A 19,120-nucleotide genomic window follows, 5' to 3' on the forward strand; every position below is an offset into this window, starting at 1 on the left:
TCAGGAAGAAAGTCTACTATTCAAAAATGGGTGGAAATACGTAATTGCACTTTAAACATCATAAAATGCAGCCAAAAGTGCATAAACATGTCAAAATCAGTATACTAAGGACCAAATTTTGTTATTCAGGGGATTTTTGGGGTCACTGAACACGGATACGCCATCAGAACTGACCTCCGGATCACCTAGTGCCCAAAATCACTTCAAGGGTAGTGGCATCTTCTGGAGTTTTGAGGGTTTTCGGCATTAATTTGATGCAAACGGATTACTCATTTGTTTTTAAGGTCGCTAAACACGAATATGCCATCAGAATTGACCTCCAGAATACATGGTGCTCAGGGTGGAGACTGAGGCACATCATCTTCTGGAGTTTCGAGGATTTTCGGCATTAATTTGATGCAATGGATTACTCGGGAGGTTTTTTTAGGCCGCTAAACACGAATAGGCCATTAGAACAGACCCTAGAAACACCTGGTGCCCAGAATCACTGCAAGTGACGTTATTTTCTGGAGTTTTGAGGGTTTTTGGCATTTATTTGATGCAAATGGAGTACTGGAGGGTTTTTGAGGTCGCTAAACACGAATATGTCATCAGAAACAATTTAGTACCGAAAACTCTCGAAACTCCAGAAGATGACGTGCTCTAGGCACCAGGTGCTCTGGTGTCTGTTCTGATGGGGTATTCGTATGTAACATCCCCAAAAAATATAATAATATGTTTGCATCAATGCAGTACAGAAGATCCTCGAAACTCCAGTAGATGACGCCGCTTGCAGTGACCATGGGTACCAGGATGTTGATAGCATATTCGTATTTAGCGACCTCAAGAACCCCCATATAATCCATTTGTATCAATTTAATGCCGAATACCCTTGAAACTCCAGAAGATGACATGCCTTAGTAGTGACCCTGGGCACCAGGTACTCCTGAGGTCAATTCTGATGACATATTCGTTATTAGCGACCCCAAAAACCCATAGGTAATCCGTTTACATTAATTTAATGCCGAATACCCTCAAAGATTCAGAAGATGACGTCCCTTGCAGTGACCTTGGATATCAGGTGATCAGGGGGTGTATGGGGGGAGAGTCAGGGGGTGCTGATGGCGTATTTGTATTCAGCGACCCCAAAAACCCCCTGAATAACAAAATTTGATCCTTAGTATACTGATTTTGACATTTTTATGCACTTTAAAGTGAAATTATGCATTTCCATCCATTTTTGAACCGTAGACTATTTTCCTGACGTCACCCTGAACATAACGCAAAAAACTGCAAGCCTGTAGGTGCTGTATTTGAAAATCGATTTATTTTGTGCTAAATGCCTTCCTCTAATATATCTATAGTTTGATTTCAAGAGATAGATGAGATTTACGACCGATGATCCAGTACTTTTGATCCCGACATCCGACATGACTCGTTTCAAGAAACCTACAGTCTACTACAGAAGCTACTAAAGAATCATGAGTAACATAAAAATATCATGTAGGTTAGTAAAATAACTCGATGGGATGGGAAAAATGTTACAAAAATAAATTAAAACAACAAACAAATATGTTGAACAAAATAAATCAGCGTGAAACACATTTTTTCCAGTGTGTATTTATTGTAAAAGTTTTGGCAATACAACACCACTTATATTCAAATTGATAGAAAAGACACATGGGACAGAGAGGATGAAAGGTTTTTTATTTAGAAATCGTGAAATGTGAAATCGAACTTAATGGACCATTTATTCTCATAACTTTTTTGAAACCTGTGCGCGTTTTTGCAAATATGTTTTATCTGCAATGGGGACCAAGAGTCTGGAGAATATATGGTAAATAAATAAATAAAAATAAAATTATTTATTGATCCTTTGAGTCTTACATATAAAATAATTTATAAAACGGGGAATATAAAATATATATACACATATCAATATGGTCTAGGAGACAAGAAATGAAAGTCGTTTACTTTCAAGAAGCAATATAATATTTTTCTGTTAAAATAAAAATTCTTTATTACTGGTTGGATATGTTTTATCACAATTTACTATATCCGTTTGTGTTTTTGTTGATCTTAAAAAAGGTAAATTTTGAAGTGAAAACTTCTTTAGGGACGTTGTGCACTTTTTGGATGGAGAAAAAGTATTAAATTAGCGACCGTCATCGCGACCGTCATCGCTTCGGCGAAATAAATAGTGAAAACTTCTTTAGGGACGTTGTGCACTTTTTATTTAGTAGGCCAGGGTAATAAGACAAAAATATACCCTGTTCGTGACACTTCAGCAGCCAGGGTACTGAAGCATTTTTTCGACAGGTAATACCTATAGGAACAAATTGTAACTATTTCCTGCGTAGGATCTGGCGGCCATTTTTATTTATAAACAATTAACTGTCAAAAATGGCATTTTCCCCTTTTTTTTTCAAATCAACGGAAGACAGTGAAACTTATGATTTTTTTAGTACAAATATCTCCGAGATTATGGAAAAAGTTTTAAAATGACGTATTACAAAGTTTGATGTACTCATTTATTGTTAATATAATTGCGAAAAAAGATCGGAATTGCAAAAAAAATAAATTATTTTCTCAGTAACTGTTGTAACAATTAGTGTACAGCTTTGAAGTTTTTGTCAAATGAGGGTTCTTTGGTGCTTAATATGTGATAAAATTTTTAAAGCGATTCATTAAATTTTTTAAATTTTATTCAAATTGTTTATCCCAGAGAGCATTCTTTTGCAATAACATAAGTCAGAAAAAAATGACGTTAGAACCATTCCACAGGTGTCAAATGAAAGAGCATGAGCTACATTTTCAACATGGTTTAAAAAAGTGAATAAAAATGCTAGTCCTGTCGCCAGGGGGGGTACAACGGCCTCCTTAATTCAGATGGACTTACCCAAATTTTTTTTTTATATATTTTGATCCGTAGAATACGAATTTTTTGGATAACAGTTGATCCGGATGTCGATAAGATTGTTATAGACAAAGAACTTGAGGAATTACATAACAGCGATTTCTCGCAAAACAAAACATGTTATTGTATTTTTTGGGTCATTTTAAGCAAAAAATATTCCTACAAGTTTTTTCGTAGACTGCATAGTTTTCGAGATAACCGCGGTTGAACTTTCAAAAAAATCGAAAAATTGCAATTTTTGAACCCGAATAACTTTTGATTAAAAAATAAAGTAGCAATTCTGCTTACCGCATTTGAAAGTTTAAGTCCAATTATATCGGTTTTGATTATTTGAATTGTTAAAAATTAATTTTTTTATTGTTAAACAAATCTATAAACACATAGTGTTTCCCGTGCTTAATACATGCGTTTTAACGCATGCTACGTAGAAATTGCCTCGCTTGCACTTGTAGCTACTCTACCTACTCGTTCGATTTTAAATGAGAAATCATTGAAAACATCACTCACATACTAGGTGTTTATAGCTTTGTTTAACAATAAAATAATAAATTTTTAGCAATGCAAATAATTAAAACCGATATAATTTGACTTAAACTTTCAAATGCGGTAAACAGAATTGCTACTTTATTTTTTAATCAAAAGTTATTCGGATTCAAAAATTACAATTTTTCGATTTTTTTAAAGTTCAACCGCGGTTATCTCGAAAACCATGAATTCTACGAAAAAACTTGTAGGAATATTTTTTGCTTAAAATGACCCAAAAAAACACAAAAAGATGTTTTGTTTTGCGAGAAATCGCTGTTATGTAATTCCTCAAGTTCTTTGTCTATAACAATCTTATCGACATCCGGATCAACTGTTACCCAAAAAATTCGTATTCTGCGGGTCAAGATATATAAAAAAAACTTGGGTAAGTCCATCTGAATTAAGGAGGCCGTTGTACCCCCCTGGCGACAGGACTATGCATTTATTAGTAATAAATAATTATGCAAAATATCCTCAATTTTTCTTTATAAACTTTATGAATAACTTTTTCCAAAAATTAACTTTTTTAGCCTGTTTTAAGTGTACAACTACCAAGTAATGTTTTAACATTTATATCATAATTGATAAAAAATTGTAATAAATATATATAATTTCTAATATTATAACAAAATAAAAAGTTTATAAAGAAACGTTTAAGATAGTTTTTCATAATTATTTATTAATAATAAATGCATTTTTTATTCACTTTTTTTAAACCAAGTTGAAAACATAGCTCATGCTCTTTTATTTGACACCTGTGGAATGGTTCTAACGTCACGTTTTTCTGACATATGTTATTGCAAAAAAATGCTCTTTGGGATAAACAATTTGAATAAAATTTAAACAATTGAATGAATCGCTTTGAAATTTTTATCACATATTAAGCATCAAAGAGCCCTTATTTGACAAAAATTTCAAAGCTGTACACTAATTTTTACAACAGTTATTGCGAAAATTATTTAGTTTTTTTGCAATTCCGACATTTTTCCCCATTAAATTAACAATGAATGAGTATATCAAACTTTGTAATACGTCATTTAAAGCTTTTTCCATAATCTCGAAGATATTTGTACTAAAAAAATCATAAGTTTCCCTGTTTTCCATTGATTTGAAAAAAATTTTAAAATGTCATTTTTTGACACTTAGTTGTTTATAAATAAAGATGGCCGCCAGATCCTACGCAGGAAATAGTTACAATTTGCTCTTATAGGTATTACCTGTCGAAAAAACGCTTCAGTACCCTGGCTGTTCAAGTGTCATGGAAAACAACTTATTACCCTGGACTACAGAGAAAAAGTATTGAATTAGCTAGCGACCGTCATCGCTTCAGCGAAATAAATTTTTGAAGTGAAAACTTCTTTAGGGATGTTGTGCACTTTTTTAATGTGGAAAACATTAATTTGCGATCGTCGTCACTTTGCCGAAATAAATTTTGTACGTATACATTGATGACCGTGCTTATAACCGGCAAAATAACACAAAAGATGGAAAATATAATACATTGCGCAAAAAAAGGATGAAACTAGTGTAGGTGGAAATTATCGTTATAAACGTATAAACTAACATTACATTACATTACAGTTTCCCACCTTTAAACGTATCAGAGAAGCATGACCACTGTCACTGTAACAGTAGAATTTTATAAAATACTCCTGTCACAGACATCTAAAGCTGGGAAACTATGTAATGCAATGTTAATTATTTATACGTTTATAACGATAATTTCCACCTCCAATAGTTTCATCTCTTTTTGTTTAGCAATGTATTATGTTTTCCATCTTTTGCCTTATTTTGCCGGTTATTAGCGCGCTCATCACTGTATATATTATGTGTATGTATAGATAAATAGCATAGGACGTACGCAACGCGTGTATAATTTAGGTATAGCGCTTCTTTTCAGATGATGAAAAAGTATTGAGCTCGCAACCGTCATCGCTACCACGAGATATTACTAATTCGACACCCCCATCGAACAAGGTTGTAACTCAAGTTACATCTATTTTCAGATTTCAACACAGGCGAATTCAGCAAAAAATTGCGCACACATCAATATAAACGACATAGTTTAATTCTCAATAGTTTGGCTATTACTCCATTGAAAAAAGTTGTATTTTATCTTAGGTGTGCCATATTAGCGTGAAAAAGGCAGTAACACTGAATACTCCCTATGTCAAATATTTACTTTCTTTATAGTTGACGATTATCAAGGTTTTTAAATGAGTTACAACTTTGTTGCACGGATGTTTAATTTATAAATTACTCAAACATATGGTGCATCTCATAAGTCAATTTATCGAAATTAAAGTAAAAAAGGATTTACGGACTTTTTTCCTTTTTGATAGTTGCGGTGGACAAAATAAGTGTATAAAATAGTGTTTGCTACGCACTTCTATGTAGTGATAATGTTTAATATTAACACTACACATGTATTTTTTTAAATAGCACATTCACAAGACGAGGGTAATTCAATGTATGCCCTTATAAAAAAAACGGAAAAACATTAAGTCGTATATGCTCCACTCCACACCAATGGATAACCATGATACGATATGCCAAAGTATCTGGCAAGCCTAAATCCGTAACTGAAATAAATCAGAAGCAAATTCTAAATTTTAACCTATTTAAGGACACGCATGTTAATTTTGAAGTAGATATTAATAAAAGAGTAAAGTAATAAAGTAAAATGGTTTAAAATTAAATATTTACAGATACGCAATAAGAATGCGGAAAATTTGAGATATTTTATACCATATTTATTTCACAGTGATAGAATATTAATGTTATTGTAAAAATTATAATTTCCAATTAAAATTGTGTAAACTGTAAGTTGATATTTTGTTTAAAAATAACATAAAAACTAATTTTCTCCTAGCTATATGGCAAATAACTCAAAACATACAACCTTTTAATAGTTAAACGGAAAAAATAATTAACACGGAGAGTGTAAAATGGTTGTTAGGTGAGTTACAACCTTTTTCTACGGATACTAATGTTTAATCTCAAGGTTGTATCTCAATCAAACTAAGATTTTCAATAGCTAATAAAATTACAAAGCATACATCTCACAGTAATCCCTTATTATGTTATAAATATCATATCACATTAGTGTAAAAGAGTCTAATTATTTCTCTACAAATTTTTAAAAATTCATGTTTTCGTTTTTTGCCTCTCCTGCAAATGGGGACACCCCCAAAAAATGGGGGTGTCAAATTTATATACTATAAGTTGAATTGCGTATAAGTTCGACCGAAGTTATAAAGGTTGGAGCAGATATAGAGTGTGTACACGAAGGCGCATTGTAAGAAGTTTTCACTTCTCTCGGAATTCGCACGAGTGCCTTAAATTTTTTTTAAATTCATCTTGATAGTAAAACACACCTAAGAGCTATTGGTATGAAACAGGGTGGTATGAACATCCGCGACGTTGCAGAAGCTGTGTATTCTACCAAAAATACTGCAAGACGGTTACGGCAGCGTTTTCAAGAAAGTAGTAAAGTAAGTTAAAGACACCCTGGTCCAACAAGAGCAATACAGTCGGTACATGTTTGAAGGTTTGTTCACCTTCAGGCATTAAGAAACGCCAATTTTACTGCTGGCCAGCTAACAAGTCAGCTTCTGAACATTCATGGCATTAATGTTTCTGCTCAAACTGTCAGGAATAGGTTGCATGCAATCTTCAGGCTAGGCTAGACGTCCCATTAGATTTCCAGTATTAGACCAAGTGGCAGAACTGAGAAATCTCTTTGAATTTACTAAAGCTAGATTTTTCACAGTTGATTACTGTGAGTGTGTAGAGAAACATACTGCGGTCGGTCAAGCCAAACGTAGAACAGGAGTTACTGAGAGGGTATCAAAGTTGCTTTCCTACGAAGGTAATTAAATCCATTTACTAAGGCTGAAAATCAGTACACACCTTCTAAATTAAATATAAATAAAATTTATTATAGTCGGTCAGCTGTATGACGGGACAGAGCCGGTCGGTCGGCCCCAATAGTCGATCAAGGAAATAAAGCATTTTGGCTCGCAATTTTTTCGTCCAGCATGGATTTACTTGAAATTTTCACAGAAGGTAGTGAATAGTACAAGGATCATTTTATGTATCATGCTGCTATCATACGCTAAAATCTTGGGGGTGGTTGCCACCCCGTCTCGGGGTAGGAATTATTTATTACATTTTACCATGTAATTCGATGGAAAAAGTGATTCTAAGAAAAAAATGTTTTTTACATTTTCTTCGTAAAACTAATATTTTTCGAGTTATTCGCCCTTGAATCGACTTTTTTAGAGGGTTTTTTGAGAATACCTCGAAAAATATGCATTTAATCAAAAAAACTGTATATGTCGAAATTGTATCTTTTAGTAACACAAACCAAATTTTTTTCCTACAATATCTTTAAGACCAATACAAACCAAGATACGGCATGTCAAAAGTTAGCTTTTTTCGTCAAATTCATAATTTGAAATATTCAAAGCCAAATAATGAGAAAAATTCGCATTTTTTTCGAGGAAAACTTAAATAATCTTTTTTCTAGTATATAATTAGATCTTAAAAAAATAATAATAAAGTTTCTAGCATGAAAATTAAGCGACTTATAATCAAAAAAATGTCGGAACCTGCTTTTCTCTACGAAAAAATCAGTCAACACAACCCCCTAACTACCTTCCGAATTCAAAATTGGTCTTCACTTTTCTGTAGTTCCTTTTATATTTATATTATCAATACACTTAAGGAGTTTGACCTATTTAAATGTCTAATTTTAGAAAAATTGGAGTTTAAAGGAAAATCGATTTTTTGCAGTTTGGTATTTTTCACCATTTACTTCAAAATATCTCCGAAAATACTGAAGATACAAAAAAAACTATAAACTACTAAATTGTAGACTTTTTAATAAATAAAACTACCCTTTGCATATATTTTTATTACAGTGAATAGTTGGCCAGATATAGCTGTTTAAAACCTCTATTTACCAGCAATGACCCCCTTATTCGAGCCCTTAAACCCGCCCCAATTAAAAACTAAGGGATCTTACGGAATTTAATTTACACAGTCTTATAGCTCTTTAAAAATTGTACAAAATCAGTTTTAAAAAAACTTTTTATCGCCAAACATATATAGAATATTTTTCGAGGTATTCTCAAAAAACCCTCTAAAAAAGTCGATTTTTTCGTCTAAAAACTGTTATTTTCAACCGCGAATAACTCGAAAAATATTAGTTTTACGAAGAAAATGTAAAAAACATTTTTTTTCTTAGAAACACTTTTTCCATCGAATTACATGGTTAAAATGTAATAAAAATTCCCACCCCCGAGATGGGGTGGCAACCACCCCCAAGGTTTTAGTGTATGATAGCAGCATGATATAGAAAATGATCCTTGTAGTCCATGTGGTGAGACCGCTCCCGTCTGAAAAATATCTCTTATTCGGTTTCTCCGCGGATTCATATTCAAAAATGTCCCCTTTAAACAAATCTGAAGGGTGCCGGACGCAATTTTTGGACAGAAATTGTTTAAACAATTTATTTAAACAAATACATAAGATCACCTTTTATTGCTACAAAAAATATATTTTTAGATTTTTTGGGTCATTCTAAACAAGAAAGATATCATGTGAGTTTTCTCAAAAATTGACAGTTTTCGAGTTATAGACGATTTAAAATCTAAAAAAAAAATGCAAAAATACGCATTTTCGAGGCTTAAAAACTCATATTTAAATTAGTATTTTTAAGAGTACCAATAACTTGGATTAAAGCTTAAACATTCCTTTTCAAGATTCCGAAGAGTGATCGGGTCTAACTTCAATTTAGACCGTAGTTTTTTAAATGTTGTTTTTGTTAACTGATGTTTTTAAATTATGCATGCCAATCCGATTTTTTGGCGGTGCGGCGCGCTCTATTTAAAAAAATCTCCTATTTTCCTCCTAAAAATATTTTTTTCTAGATTCTTTGGGACATTCTAAGTAAAATAAGTTTCTTGACATTTTTCAGAAAATTTAATAGTTTTAAAGTTATAAGCTATTTCAAATGCGAAAATGTGTCTTTTTTTGTCAATCGCTTATAATTTTAAAACTATTAACTTTTAAAAAAATGTCAAGAAACTTATTTTATTTAGAATGTCCCAAAGAATCTAGAAAACATATTTTTCGGAGGAAAATAAGAGATTTTTTGAAAATAGTGCGCGCCGCACCGGCAAAAAGCCGGATGGATACGCATAATTAGCAATTAAAAAACTACGGTCTAAATTGAAGTTAAACCCGATCACTCTTCGGAATCTTGAAAACGAATGTCTAAACTTTAATCCAAGTTATTGGCACCCTTAAAAATACTAATTTAAATAAGAGTTTTTAAGCCTCGAAAATGCGTGTTTTCTCATTTTTTAGATTTTAAATCGCCTAAACTCGAAAACTGTCAATTTTTGAGAACAATCACAAGATACCTTTCTTGTTTAGAATGACCCAAGAAACCTAAAAATATATTTTTTGGAGCAATATAAGGTGATCTTATGTATTTGTTTAAAAAAATTATTTAAACAATTTCTGCCCAAAAATTGCGTCCGGAATCCTTCGAATTTGTTTAAAGGGGACATTTGTGAATATGAATCCGCAGAGAAACCGAATTAGAAATGTTTTTCAGACGGGAGCGGTCTCACCAGATGGACTATTGGACTGTTCCCTACATGCTGTGAAAATTTTAAGTAAATCCATGCTGGACGAAAAAATTGCGAGCCAAAATGCTTCATTTTATCAATCGACTATTGGGGTCGACCGACCGGCTCTGTCCCGTCATACAGCTGACCGACTATAATAACTTTTATTTATATTTAATTTAGAATGTGTGTACTGATTTTCAGCCTTAGTAAATGGAAATAATTACCTTCGTAGGAAAGCAACTTTGATACCCTCTCAGTAACCCCTGTTCAACGTTTCGCTTGACCGACCGCAGTGTGTTTCTCTACACACTCACAGTAATTAACTGTGAAAAATCTAGCTTTAGTAAATTCAAAGAGATTTTTCATCGCTGCCTCTCCGTCTATATTATCCCGTGGGAATCGCACAATGAGATTAGAATGGGCCAAAGAACATCAAATTTTCCAAGAATCAGAATAAGCTAACATTCTTTTTGCCGATGAATCCAGGTTTGGTTTACGACCTGATTCACGAAAATCGGAGGTGTCACCAATACCTTCTAACACATCTCGCTGGCAAACCGTTCAAGAAGTTGACCGATATCAAGGAGGCTTTGATGGTTTGGGCTAGTGTTTCAATAGGTCTTCAAATTGATCTCGTTCATATTGAAGCAGTTTTAACAGCAAATTAATATTTAGATCATATTCTTGAAACTATTCTTAGTCCATATGCTGCAGAATTCGGATAACATTTTGTGCTGATACACGACAATGTTGTAGGAACCTATAACATTATCATTTTTGCGTCAATTTGGGAGACCAGGGAAATAACTCTGACTCCAAATTTGGTATAATATAAACATGCGTTGATAGTATTTGCAGCATTGGCTAACGAGGTAGAAGAAGTGACCAAAATTTAGGGCAAACATGATTTTGAGAGAACTAAGAAATTAGTAGAACCAAGAAAGAGCTTAGACCTATATCTATCCAAGAAGCTTTCTGAACTACTTCTGAATTGGAAAATTACCGAATAATGATAAATAAAAACATTATAATCTATTTAAAAAATATATTATATATTATCTATTAACTTAATAATTGTTGTTCTAAGGCTATTTTTTGGCAGCATGTCATTTATTTATTTATCATTTTTAAACTACAATTTTTCAAACAACAAAATTATCTCCGAATAACGTATGAATTTTCGGCATTATGTAAAATAATTCTGCCCCCTTCTTCTTCGAAAATTGGTGATCTATGAGCAATGTAGTCTACAAAAACATCTACATCTACTAGTCCTTTCTTTTTATTAATCAAATTTTTTCCTATGATGTCGAAACCATCACCACCTTCAGCCATATATGAGTTCATAGCCAAGTTGTACAGTTTGTCCATCTCAACGTCTTCGTATACAGGAACAGTACAATTGTGACATCTCGCCTTTAGGGAAATGACCCTTTCACCTTCTGGTTTTGCGAAGTCGTATTCTACTATTATACCTAGAAAATAGAGGAAATAAAAATATATTATTAAGATAATCTATGTATGTGTATGAGAATGCAAACAACATTAGCAAGAATCTATTTGTTCCTTTAACATGTTTCTATGGATTTATTAATAAATTCTGTAATTATTAAATGAAATAAAAATGTATACCATTTTTATTCAGTTGCAATGCGAAGGCAAAACTGTCTTATTTTTCACTTAGAACAGAGAGCACAAACCAGCACTCTAAATCAACGATTTTCGACTCTATTTGGAGTCATTATCAGAGAGGCATAGGTTTGCTGCTCTCTGCTCCAAGTGACGAAACTCCGAGAGCGTAAACCCGCATTGCAACTGACGTTCATGGAGTAGGTGTCTAACGACATCTGGCCACTGAAAGTCAAAGTTTTAAAGTTTTCAACCTTATAGAGATATTATCCTAGAAGATATTTAATTGAAAACTTATTGGAATATTTTCCTGGTAACACCTCCATGACTTCTAAAAATTGCAAGCCAGATGGATGCTGAAGCGAAGGAATTTCCGTTGGAATTTACCAGCTGAACAGACGGGGTCGGTGAATTGTGAGTTTTTGAATTCCCTCTTGTCTTCTTCGCTTCAGCATCCATCTGGCTTGCAATTTTTAGAAGCCATGGAGGTGTTACCAGGAAAATGGTCCAATAAATTTTCAATTAAATATCTTTTAGGAATTTTTGAACTACTGTTCTGTTAGCTTGATTATCAAGTTAGCAGAACATGCGATAACTTTTAAAGAAGAAGAGAAATACATTTTTTTGGAACATTAAATTTGCATTTAATTCAGAGAATACTTTGGCATTCAATTATAAATTATTTATCAAATTTTTGAACTACTGTTCTGCTAGCTTGATTATCAAGTTAGCAGAACATGCGATAACTTTTAAAGAAGAAGAGCAATACATTTTTTCTAGGAACATTACATTTGCATTTAATTCAGAGAATACTTTGGCATTCAATTATAAATAATTATTTATCAATTTTTGAACTACTGTTCTGCTAGCTTGATTATCAAGTTGGCAGAACATGCGATAACTTTTAAAGAAGATGAGCAATAAATTTTTTTTGGAACATCAAATTTTCATTTAATTCAGAGAATAATTTGGCATTCAATTATAAATGATTTATCAAATTTTTGAACTACTGTTCTGCTAGCTTGATTAAGTTAGCAGAACATGCGATAACTTTTAAAAAAGAAGAGCAATAAATTTTTTTTAGGAACATTAAATTTGCATTTAATTCAGAGAATACTTTGTCATTCAATTATAAATGATTTATCAATTTCTGAAATACTGTTCTGTTAGCTTGATTATCAAGTTAGCAGAACATGCGATAGATTTTAAAGAAGAAGAGCAATAAATTTTTTTTGGAACATTAAATTTGCATTTAATTCAGATAATATTTTGGCATTCAATTATAAATGATTTATCAATTTTTGAACTACTGTTCTCCTAGCTTGATTATCAAGTTAGCAGAACATGCAATAACTTTTAAAAAAGAAGAGAATTAACTTTTTTCTAGGAACATTAATTTTGCATTTAATTCAGAGAATACTTTGGCATTCAATTATAAATGATTTATCAAATTTTTGAACTACTGTTCTGTTAGCTTAATTATCAAGTTAGCAGAACATGCGATAACTTTTAAAAAAGAAGAGCAATAAATTTTTTCTAGGAACATTAAATTTGCATTTAATTCAGAGAATATTATGGCATTTAATTATAAGTGATTTATCAAATTTTTGAACTACTGTTCTGCTAGCTTAATTATCAAGTTGGCAGAACATGCGACAACTTTTTAGAAAAAGAGCAATAAATTTTTTCTTGGAACATTAAATTTGCATTTAACTCACACTTAATTATGGTAAAAGAATAACTGTGTTCTGCTGACTTTGTTCTGCTAACTTGATGGACGTAGAGATTACACAAACAAATAACACAAAATTACACAGAAAAGTCAGATTTGATATTTCTAGGGTAATAACACCAGCCTCAGATTTTTTCAATTATACACATGCTGTTGCCTATAAGATCTAGGCCAAGTAGGTATGTCAACTTGGAAAAACACTAATAATAACTAGGTTAGACATCTTCGCAAAATTTTTAAAAATAATCTTTTTGAGAACGATTTCAGGAGTGAAAATCAAAACCTCAAATATTAGTTATTTAAAAATGTAATTTTCATTATACAAATAATTGTGGTTTAATTCCATATAAACGTAATATTTAGTATGGTTGTGATTATTTAAAATAAAAATACGTCTTCTCTTTTCCCTCTATTATTTATTTTGAAATAAAAACTCAACTACATACTTTACAGTGAAGTGCACTGAAACTCTTAATCAATTGCAATAAAAGAGATGATATAAGTTTATAGCTATTTTATATCACAAATATCGTATACTGTGCATTTCTTATTTATTGATTAATAAATATGAAATGCACAGAATACAATATTTATTTTGCCTCAAATTGATCTGCTCCGTTGTCCATAATTTTAGCAAATAAACAACAAAATGATGAGAAAAATATTTCACTAACGGGGGATTAACTATAAATAATAATAAATGACATATTTATGAATGAAAAGATATTGCAAGGTATTGTTGTTTTTTTTTTGGTCATAGCATTCACCATGATTTTTTCAACCTTACACATGCTGTGTAGTCCATTAAAATGTTACATTTTTAAGCCATACCTTGCATTTGTTAGAGGAGTCAATTTTATTTCTTTATTATTTAGAGGAGGTGAGTAGAAGCTTAAGTTTAAGTTTCTGGGGTCGCCACCCTTGTCCCATGGCCGCCATCTTGGAAATGGAGTGCAAAGGGGTTTCGCGCTATATCTCGTAAACTACCAAACCTACGGAAAATTTAATTAAACATAAAATATAGTAAATTATATATTCTACAATTTTGGTTCTATTACTTTTTATCGTCAAGTGATCAACAAAAAAGATATAAACAAAATTTTTAACAAGTTTCCTGTTGGCGGTTATAACTTTTTTTCAGTTCATTTTAGAATAAAATAACAATATAGTAATTTTGTAGAGGGTTTTTCAGCGAACAATTTTCACTATGAAGTTGTTTAATTCTGTTTATTTATATAGGTTTTACAGCGCTCCAAACTTGACCAGATTCGCGAATACTCATAGGGATAAAATAAAAACAAAAGTTAGGCTTACTTTTCTATCTATATATATATATATTTTTTATTCATACAATTTAATATGATTTTAACATTCCTATGCTATTGTTAATCTGTTTTTGACCTTTCTCCTCACTGTAAACTTATAACCCTAAGCATATATAGAATAGCATCGAATAGAAATATGCTTTATTGTTACTGAAAATTTTTACAATTTTATGGAAAAGCTTACATACAGTCAAAATAAAAATAATATCAACATCAAATAACAAAAATAACAACTACAATTTACTAAAATTTGATAAATCGACAATATACAGTAAATATGATATAAAACCAAAGACAAAAACAATTAATTCATATGTAGTTTTGTCTTCTGAATCCAAATCTGAAAACGGCATTTCGATATCTTTAACAGTCTTTGAGATAATCGACCTCAAAATCTAAAATGTGACGTCACAATCCGGTTATTTCCTACCGACCTAAACGTCAGCTCAAATGGTTGGTTAGGAAGTAGGCTACTTTTCAAAAAGCTAAACATCAAACTCAATAAGTTACGAGTAGACTAGTAATAATTATCTAGTAGTTTTACAAATGTTTGACATTTCTCTTCCAGAATTGAACATTGAACGCTGTCTTATTTTTGTGTGACTATAAAAAAATCAATTTATTACCTACCTTCTTACATCTTACATCAAATATCGAATCTTGTGTAAGTAAACCGTTTATTCCTATAATTTATTTGTAAATTCAGGTTATATATTGTACCTATATAAATTATTTTTGAAATTAAAAACCATTGACGTAATGCACAACAAGGTACCTATATTATGTGACGTTTGTAATTAATGAATTTGAATAATTTTAACAATATTTGGTTATTTTGAATTATTATTTAATCTCAATTTGTTCAGCAAAGTATAGTTTATTTACATTTGAGTTTGACACTTCGTGAATGTCAAACTAAACTTTAAATTAAGTATTAATAAAACATCAATGACATTTGATAGTGAATTTAATTATTATATAAAATAAATAAGATGTTCAAAAATACAATTTGAGTATATTTTAAAAGCAATAATTTATTAAGTAGGTATATATTTACGAGTATACGGCCTACCCTTTATGATAAATGGACTCTTCCATTTGTTATGAAATTAAAATACAGGGTGTTCAGAAACTCTACCGACAAACGAAGACAGGAGGTTCCTCAGATAATTCTAAGACAATTTAACCCAATTCATCTAGTCCGAAAATGCTTCCTAAAGGAGCTAGAGCTATTTGAAGATGGCGTCTGGTAATTAGTTTATCTTAAATATCTCCAGAACGCTTCTATTTAGAAGAACGAAAATTGGTACACATATTTATCTTCCAGGGATATCATTCGATTTCATTAATTGCAAATTTCTAGTACCGGTCATAGGCGTCCGTTTGGGTAGGGCATCAGTTATATTCTCGCATACCTTTTTTGTTTTCAATTTTTAAGCACTTTTGAGTCTGGATTATTAAAATGTAAGGCATTATAGTACTAAAAGGTATTCTTACTTTAAGTCGATAGGATACACCGTTTTCTAGAAAAATCGATTTGAAAATTTTTCGTTGTTTGAATATCAAAAAAAAAAAAATTCAATAAAAAAAAACTATTTAGAAAAACCAAAATTGGTACATTTATTTATATTCCAGAGATGAATCGATTTTATTAATTGTGAATTTCTAGTACCGGTCATATGCGTCCGTTTTGGGTAGATCAACGATTATTTTATCGCATACCTTTGTTGTCTTTAATTTTTAAGGATTTTTGACATTAGATTATTAAATTATGAGGTATTCTAGTATTAAAAGTTACTCTTGCTTGAAGTTGTTAAATACACCGTTTTTTTTTAATTTTCAAAATTTTTTTCAAATTCAGGAAACGAAAAATTTTTAAATCGATTATTCTAGAAAACGGTGTGTCCTACCGACTTTAAGCAAGAGTACCTTTTAGTACTAGAATACCTCACAATTTAATAATCTAGTATCCAAAGTGCTTAAAAGTTAAAGACAAAAATGTTATGCGATAAAATAACCGTTGCCCCACCCAAAACCACCACCCAAAGTCACTATAGATGGAATCGATTTATCTCTGGAAGATAAATATGTGTACCAATTTTCGTTTTTTCTAACTAAAAGCGTTCTGGAGGTATTTAAGAAAAACTAATTACAAGGCGCCATCTTCAAAGAGCTCTAGCTCCCTTAGGAAGCATTTTCGGACTAGGTGAATGTGGTTAAATTCTCTTAAAATTATCTGAGGAATCTCCTGTCTTCGTTTGTCGGTAGAGTTTCTGGACACCCGGTATAGTCGGTTCGCTAAACTCGACACAACTGGCTAGTGATTTTAGTAGGTAATTTTTTGTTTTTTACGAATTTTGCCAAAATTGGCAAAATTACTAATTATTTAGTAATTATTAACTAATTAGTAACTATTTTTTTTTGATTATTGACTAAAATCACTTGCCAGTTGTGTCTGAGTTTAGCGAACCGACAGTATATGAAATAATATAAATAGTATAATATAAATAATATATAATAATATAAATAATATATAATAGATATAAAATTGTATAAAATTTAATTTGCTACATTTTATGTGTAACTGAATTTTCTGTAGGATTGATAGTTTAGGAGATACAGTGCGAAAGCCCTTTGCACCCCTTTTTCCAATATGGCGGCCGGGGGACAAGCGTGGCGACCCCAAAAACTTGAAATGAAGCTTCTACTGAACCCCTCTACACTTTAAAAAAAATAAAATTGGCTCCTCTAAGAAATGCAACCCTAAATGTAACATTTTAATGGACTAGTGGTCTATAAGATATATTATACAGTATGTAAATTTTGAAAAGACACAACCTACTAATAACTAGGTTATTCATCTTCCCAAAGTTTTTTAAAATATTCGTTTTTTTAGAACGGTTTCCGGAGTCCTAATCGAAACGTCAAGTATTAGTTAAGGTGCTAAGCGCAAAATATTAATCCAATGCTATTTAAATGCATCAATTTTTTCCTAACACTGAGAAAACTAATAAGTACTTTTAAAAAATTTAAACGCAGAATGAAAGATTACATTATTACCGAGGGCCGAAACCTTATATAATGTTTATTTTAATAAGTTACAGGGTGAAAAAAAAAGAGAAAGTGTAGTGTGGTTTTAATTGTAAATATTTCATTCAAAAGAAACTTTTTCTTTATTCTAAGGGACTTTCTGCACTCGGTAATAATGTTATCTTTCATTCTGTGTTTAAATTTTTCAAAAATATATATTAGTTTTCTCAGGATTCGAAAAAAACGAATGTATTTAAATAGCATTGTACCAAGACTTTGCGACTACTCTCTTATAGGGGAGTGCAATTAGAACGAAAGCATGCATTGTTTCGGTATAATTCAAACAAGCTTATATTTTTCTAAAACTTTTTTTGTTAGTTTATATACATGTTAAAATAAAAAGTTCTACTCGCAAATTTGGCCGCTAATTATATCAATTTTATACGAGTAATATCAAAAATATGAATTTCGTTAAAGAGTAAAGTACCTTTATATTCCAGAATATCAAAAAATGCTATTATGAAAAGTTGTTTGAAATTAGAAACTATATCTAAATATACAATTACATCATTCTAATCGAAAACAAAATTTCAATTTTTTCTCAAATTACCGATACTCATCATCAGTTTATTGCAATTATGATAACTATTTTATTATGACTTTTACGAAAAAAAGTTATTTTTCATAAAATGCTCTCCCTGGTCTAAAATCTAAGAAACAATCATCAGATATCAAACTTTTAAATTTTATACGAGGTGTGTAAAAAATATGAGTTTTTCTTAGGAGTTAAGTGCCTTTATTATTCACAATGTTTTAACTAGAAGGATATTATTGAAAAATAAAACAAATTTTTTAATTACAAACAACTTTTATTAATAAAAATTTTTGATATTGTGAAATGTAAAGGTACTTTACTCTTGAGTGAAATTCATATTTTTTGACATACCTCATATAAAATTAATTAAATTTGATATTTGATGATTGCATCTTACATTATATACGATGCAGAATATTTTATAAAGAATAACTTTTTTTCGTAAAACTGATAATAAAAAAGTTATCAATAGGTTCCAAGTTACGCAGACATACTGTATAAGAGCTAAAAGAATTTTTTTTGCTGAACATTTATTATTGTTGAAGCTTTTTTTTTTAATTTTATTCTGGCCTTGGTTCAGAACCTTTAGCCACGTAACTACATATAAAATTATTATTCTTCGTTCATAAGTATAAAATTGTCCAGTATACACTTAAAAATAAAAAATAAAAAAAATAAAGCTTACAAATAAAAATGCCTACGTACTATGTTAATAAATACAACTATGTTAATTTTTTTTTCACT

At 31.0% G+C, this 19,120-nt stretch overlaps 1 protein-coding gene across 2 annotated transcripts in view; it reads right to left on the bottom strand.

Annotated features, from left to right (window-relative positions):
* Positions 1-11,096: 11,096 nt before the first annotated feature.
* Positions 11,097-19,120, bottom strand: part of LOC126880558 (apyrase) — a 220,701-nt gene continuing 212,677 nt past the window's right edge. For both annotated transcript variants that reach the window (XM_050644493.1, XM_050644492.1), the window contains exon 9: positions 11,097-11,540. In XM_050644493.1, coding sequence (XP_050500450.1) covers positions 11,221-11,540 — 320 coding nt within the window. In that variant the 3' untranslated portion in view covers positions 11,097-11,220. The remainder of the gene's footprint in view (positions 11,541-19,120) is intronic.

The sequence above is a fragment of the Diabrotica virgifera genome, chromosome 2, assembly GCF_917563875.1.
Source record: "Diabrotica virgifera virgifera chromosome 2, PGI_DIABVI_V3a".
Taxonomy (NCBI): Eukaryota; Metazoa; Arthropoda; class Insecta; order Coleoptera; family Chrysomelidae; genus Diabrotica; species Diabrotica virgifera.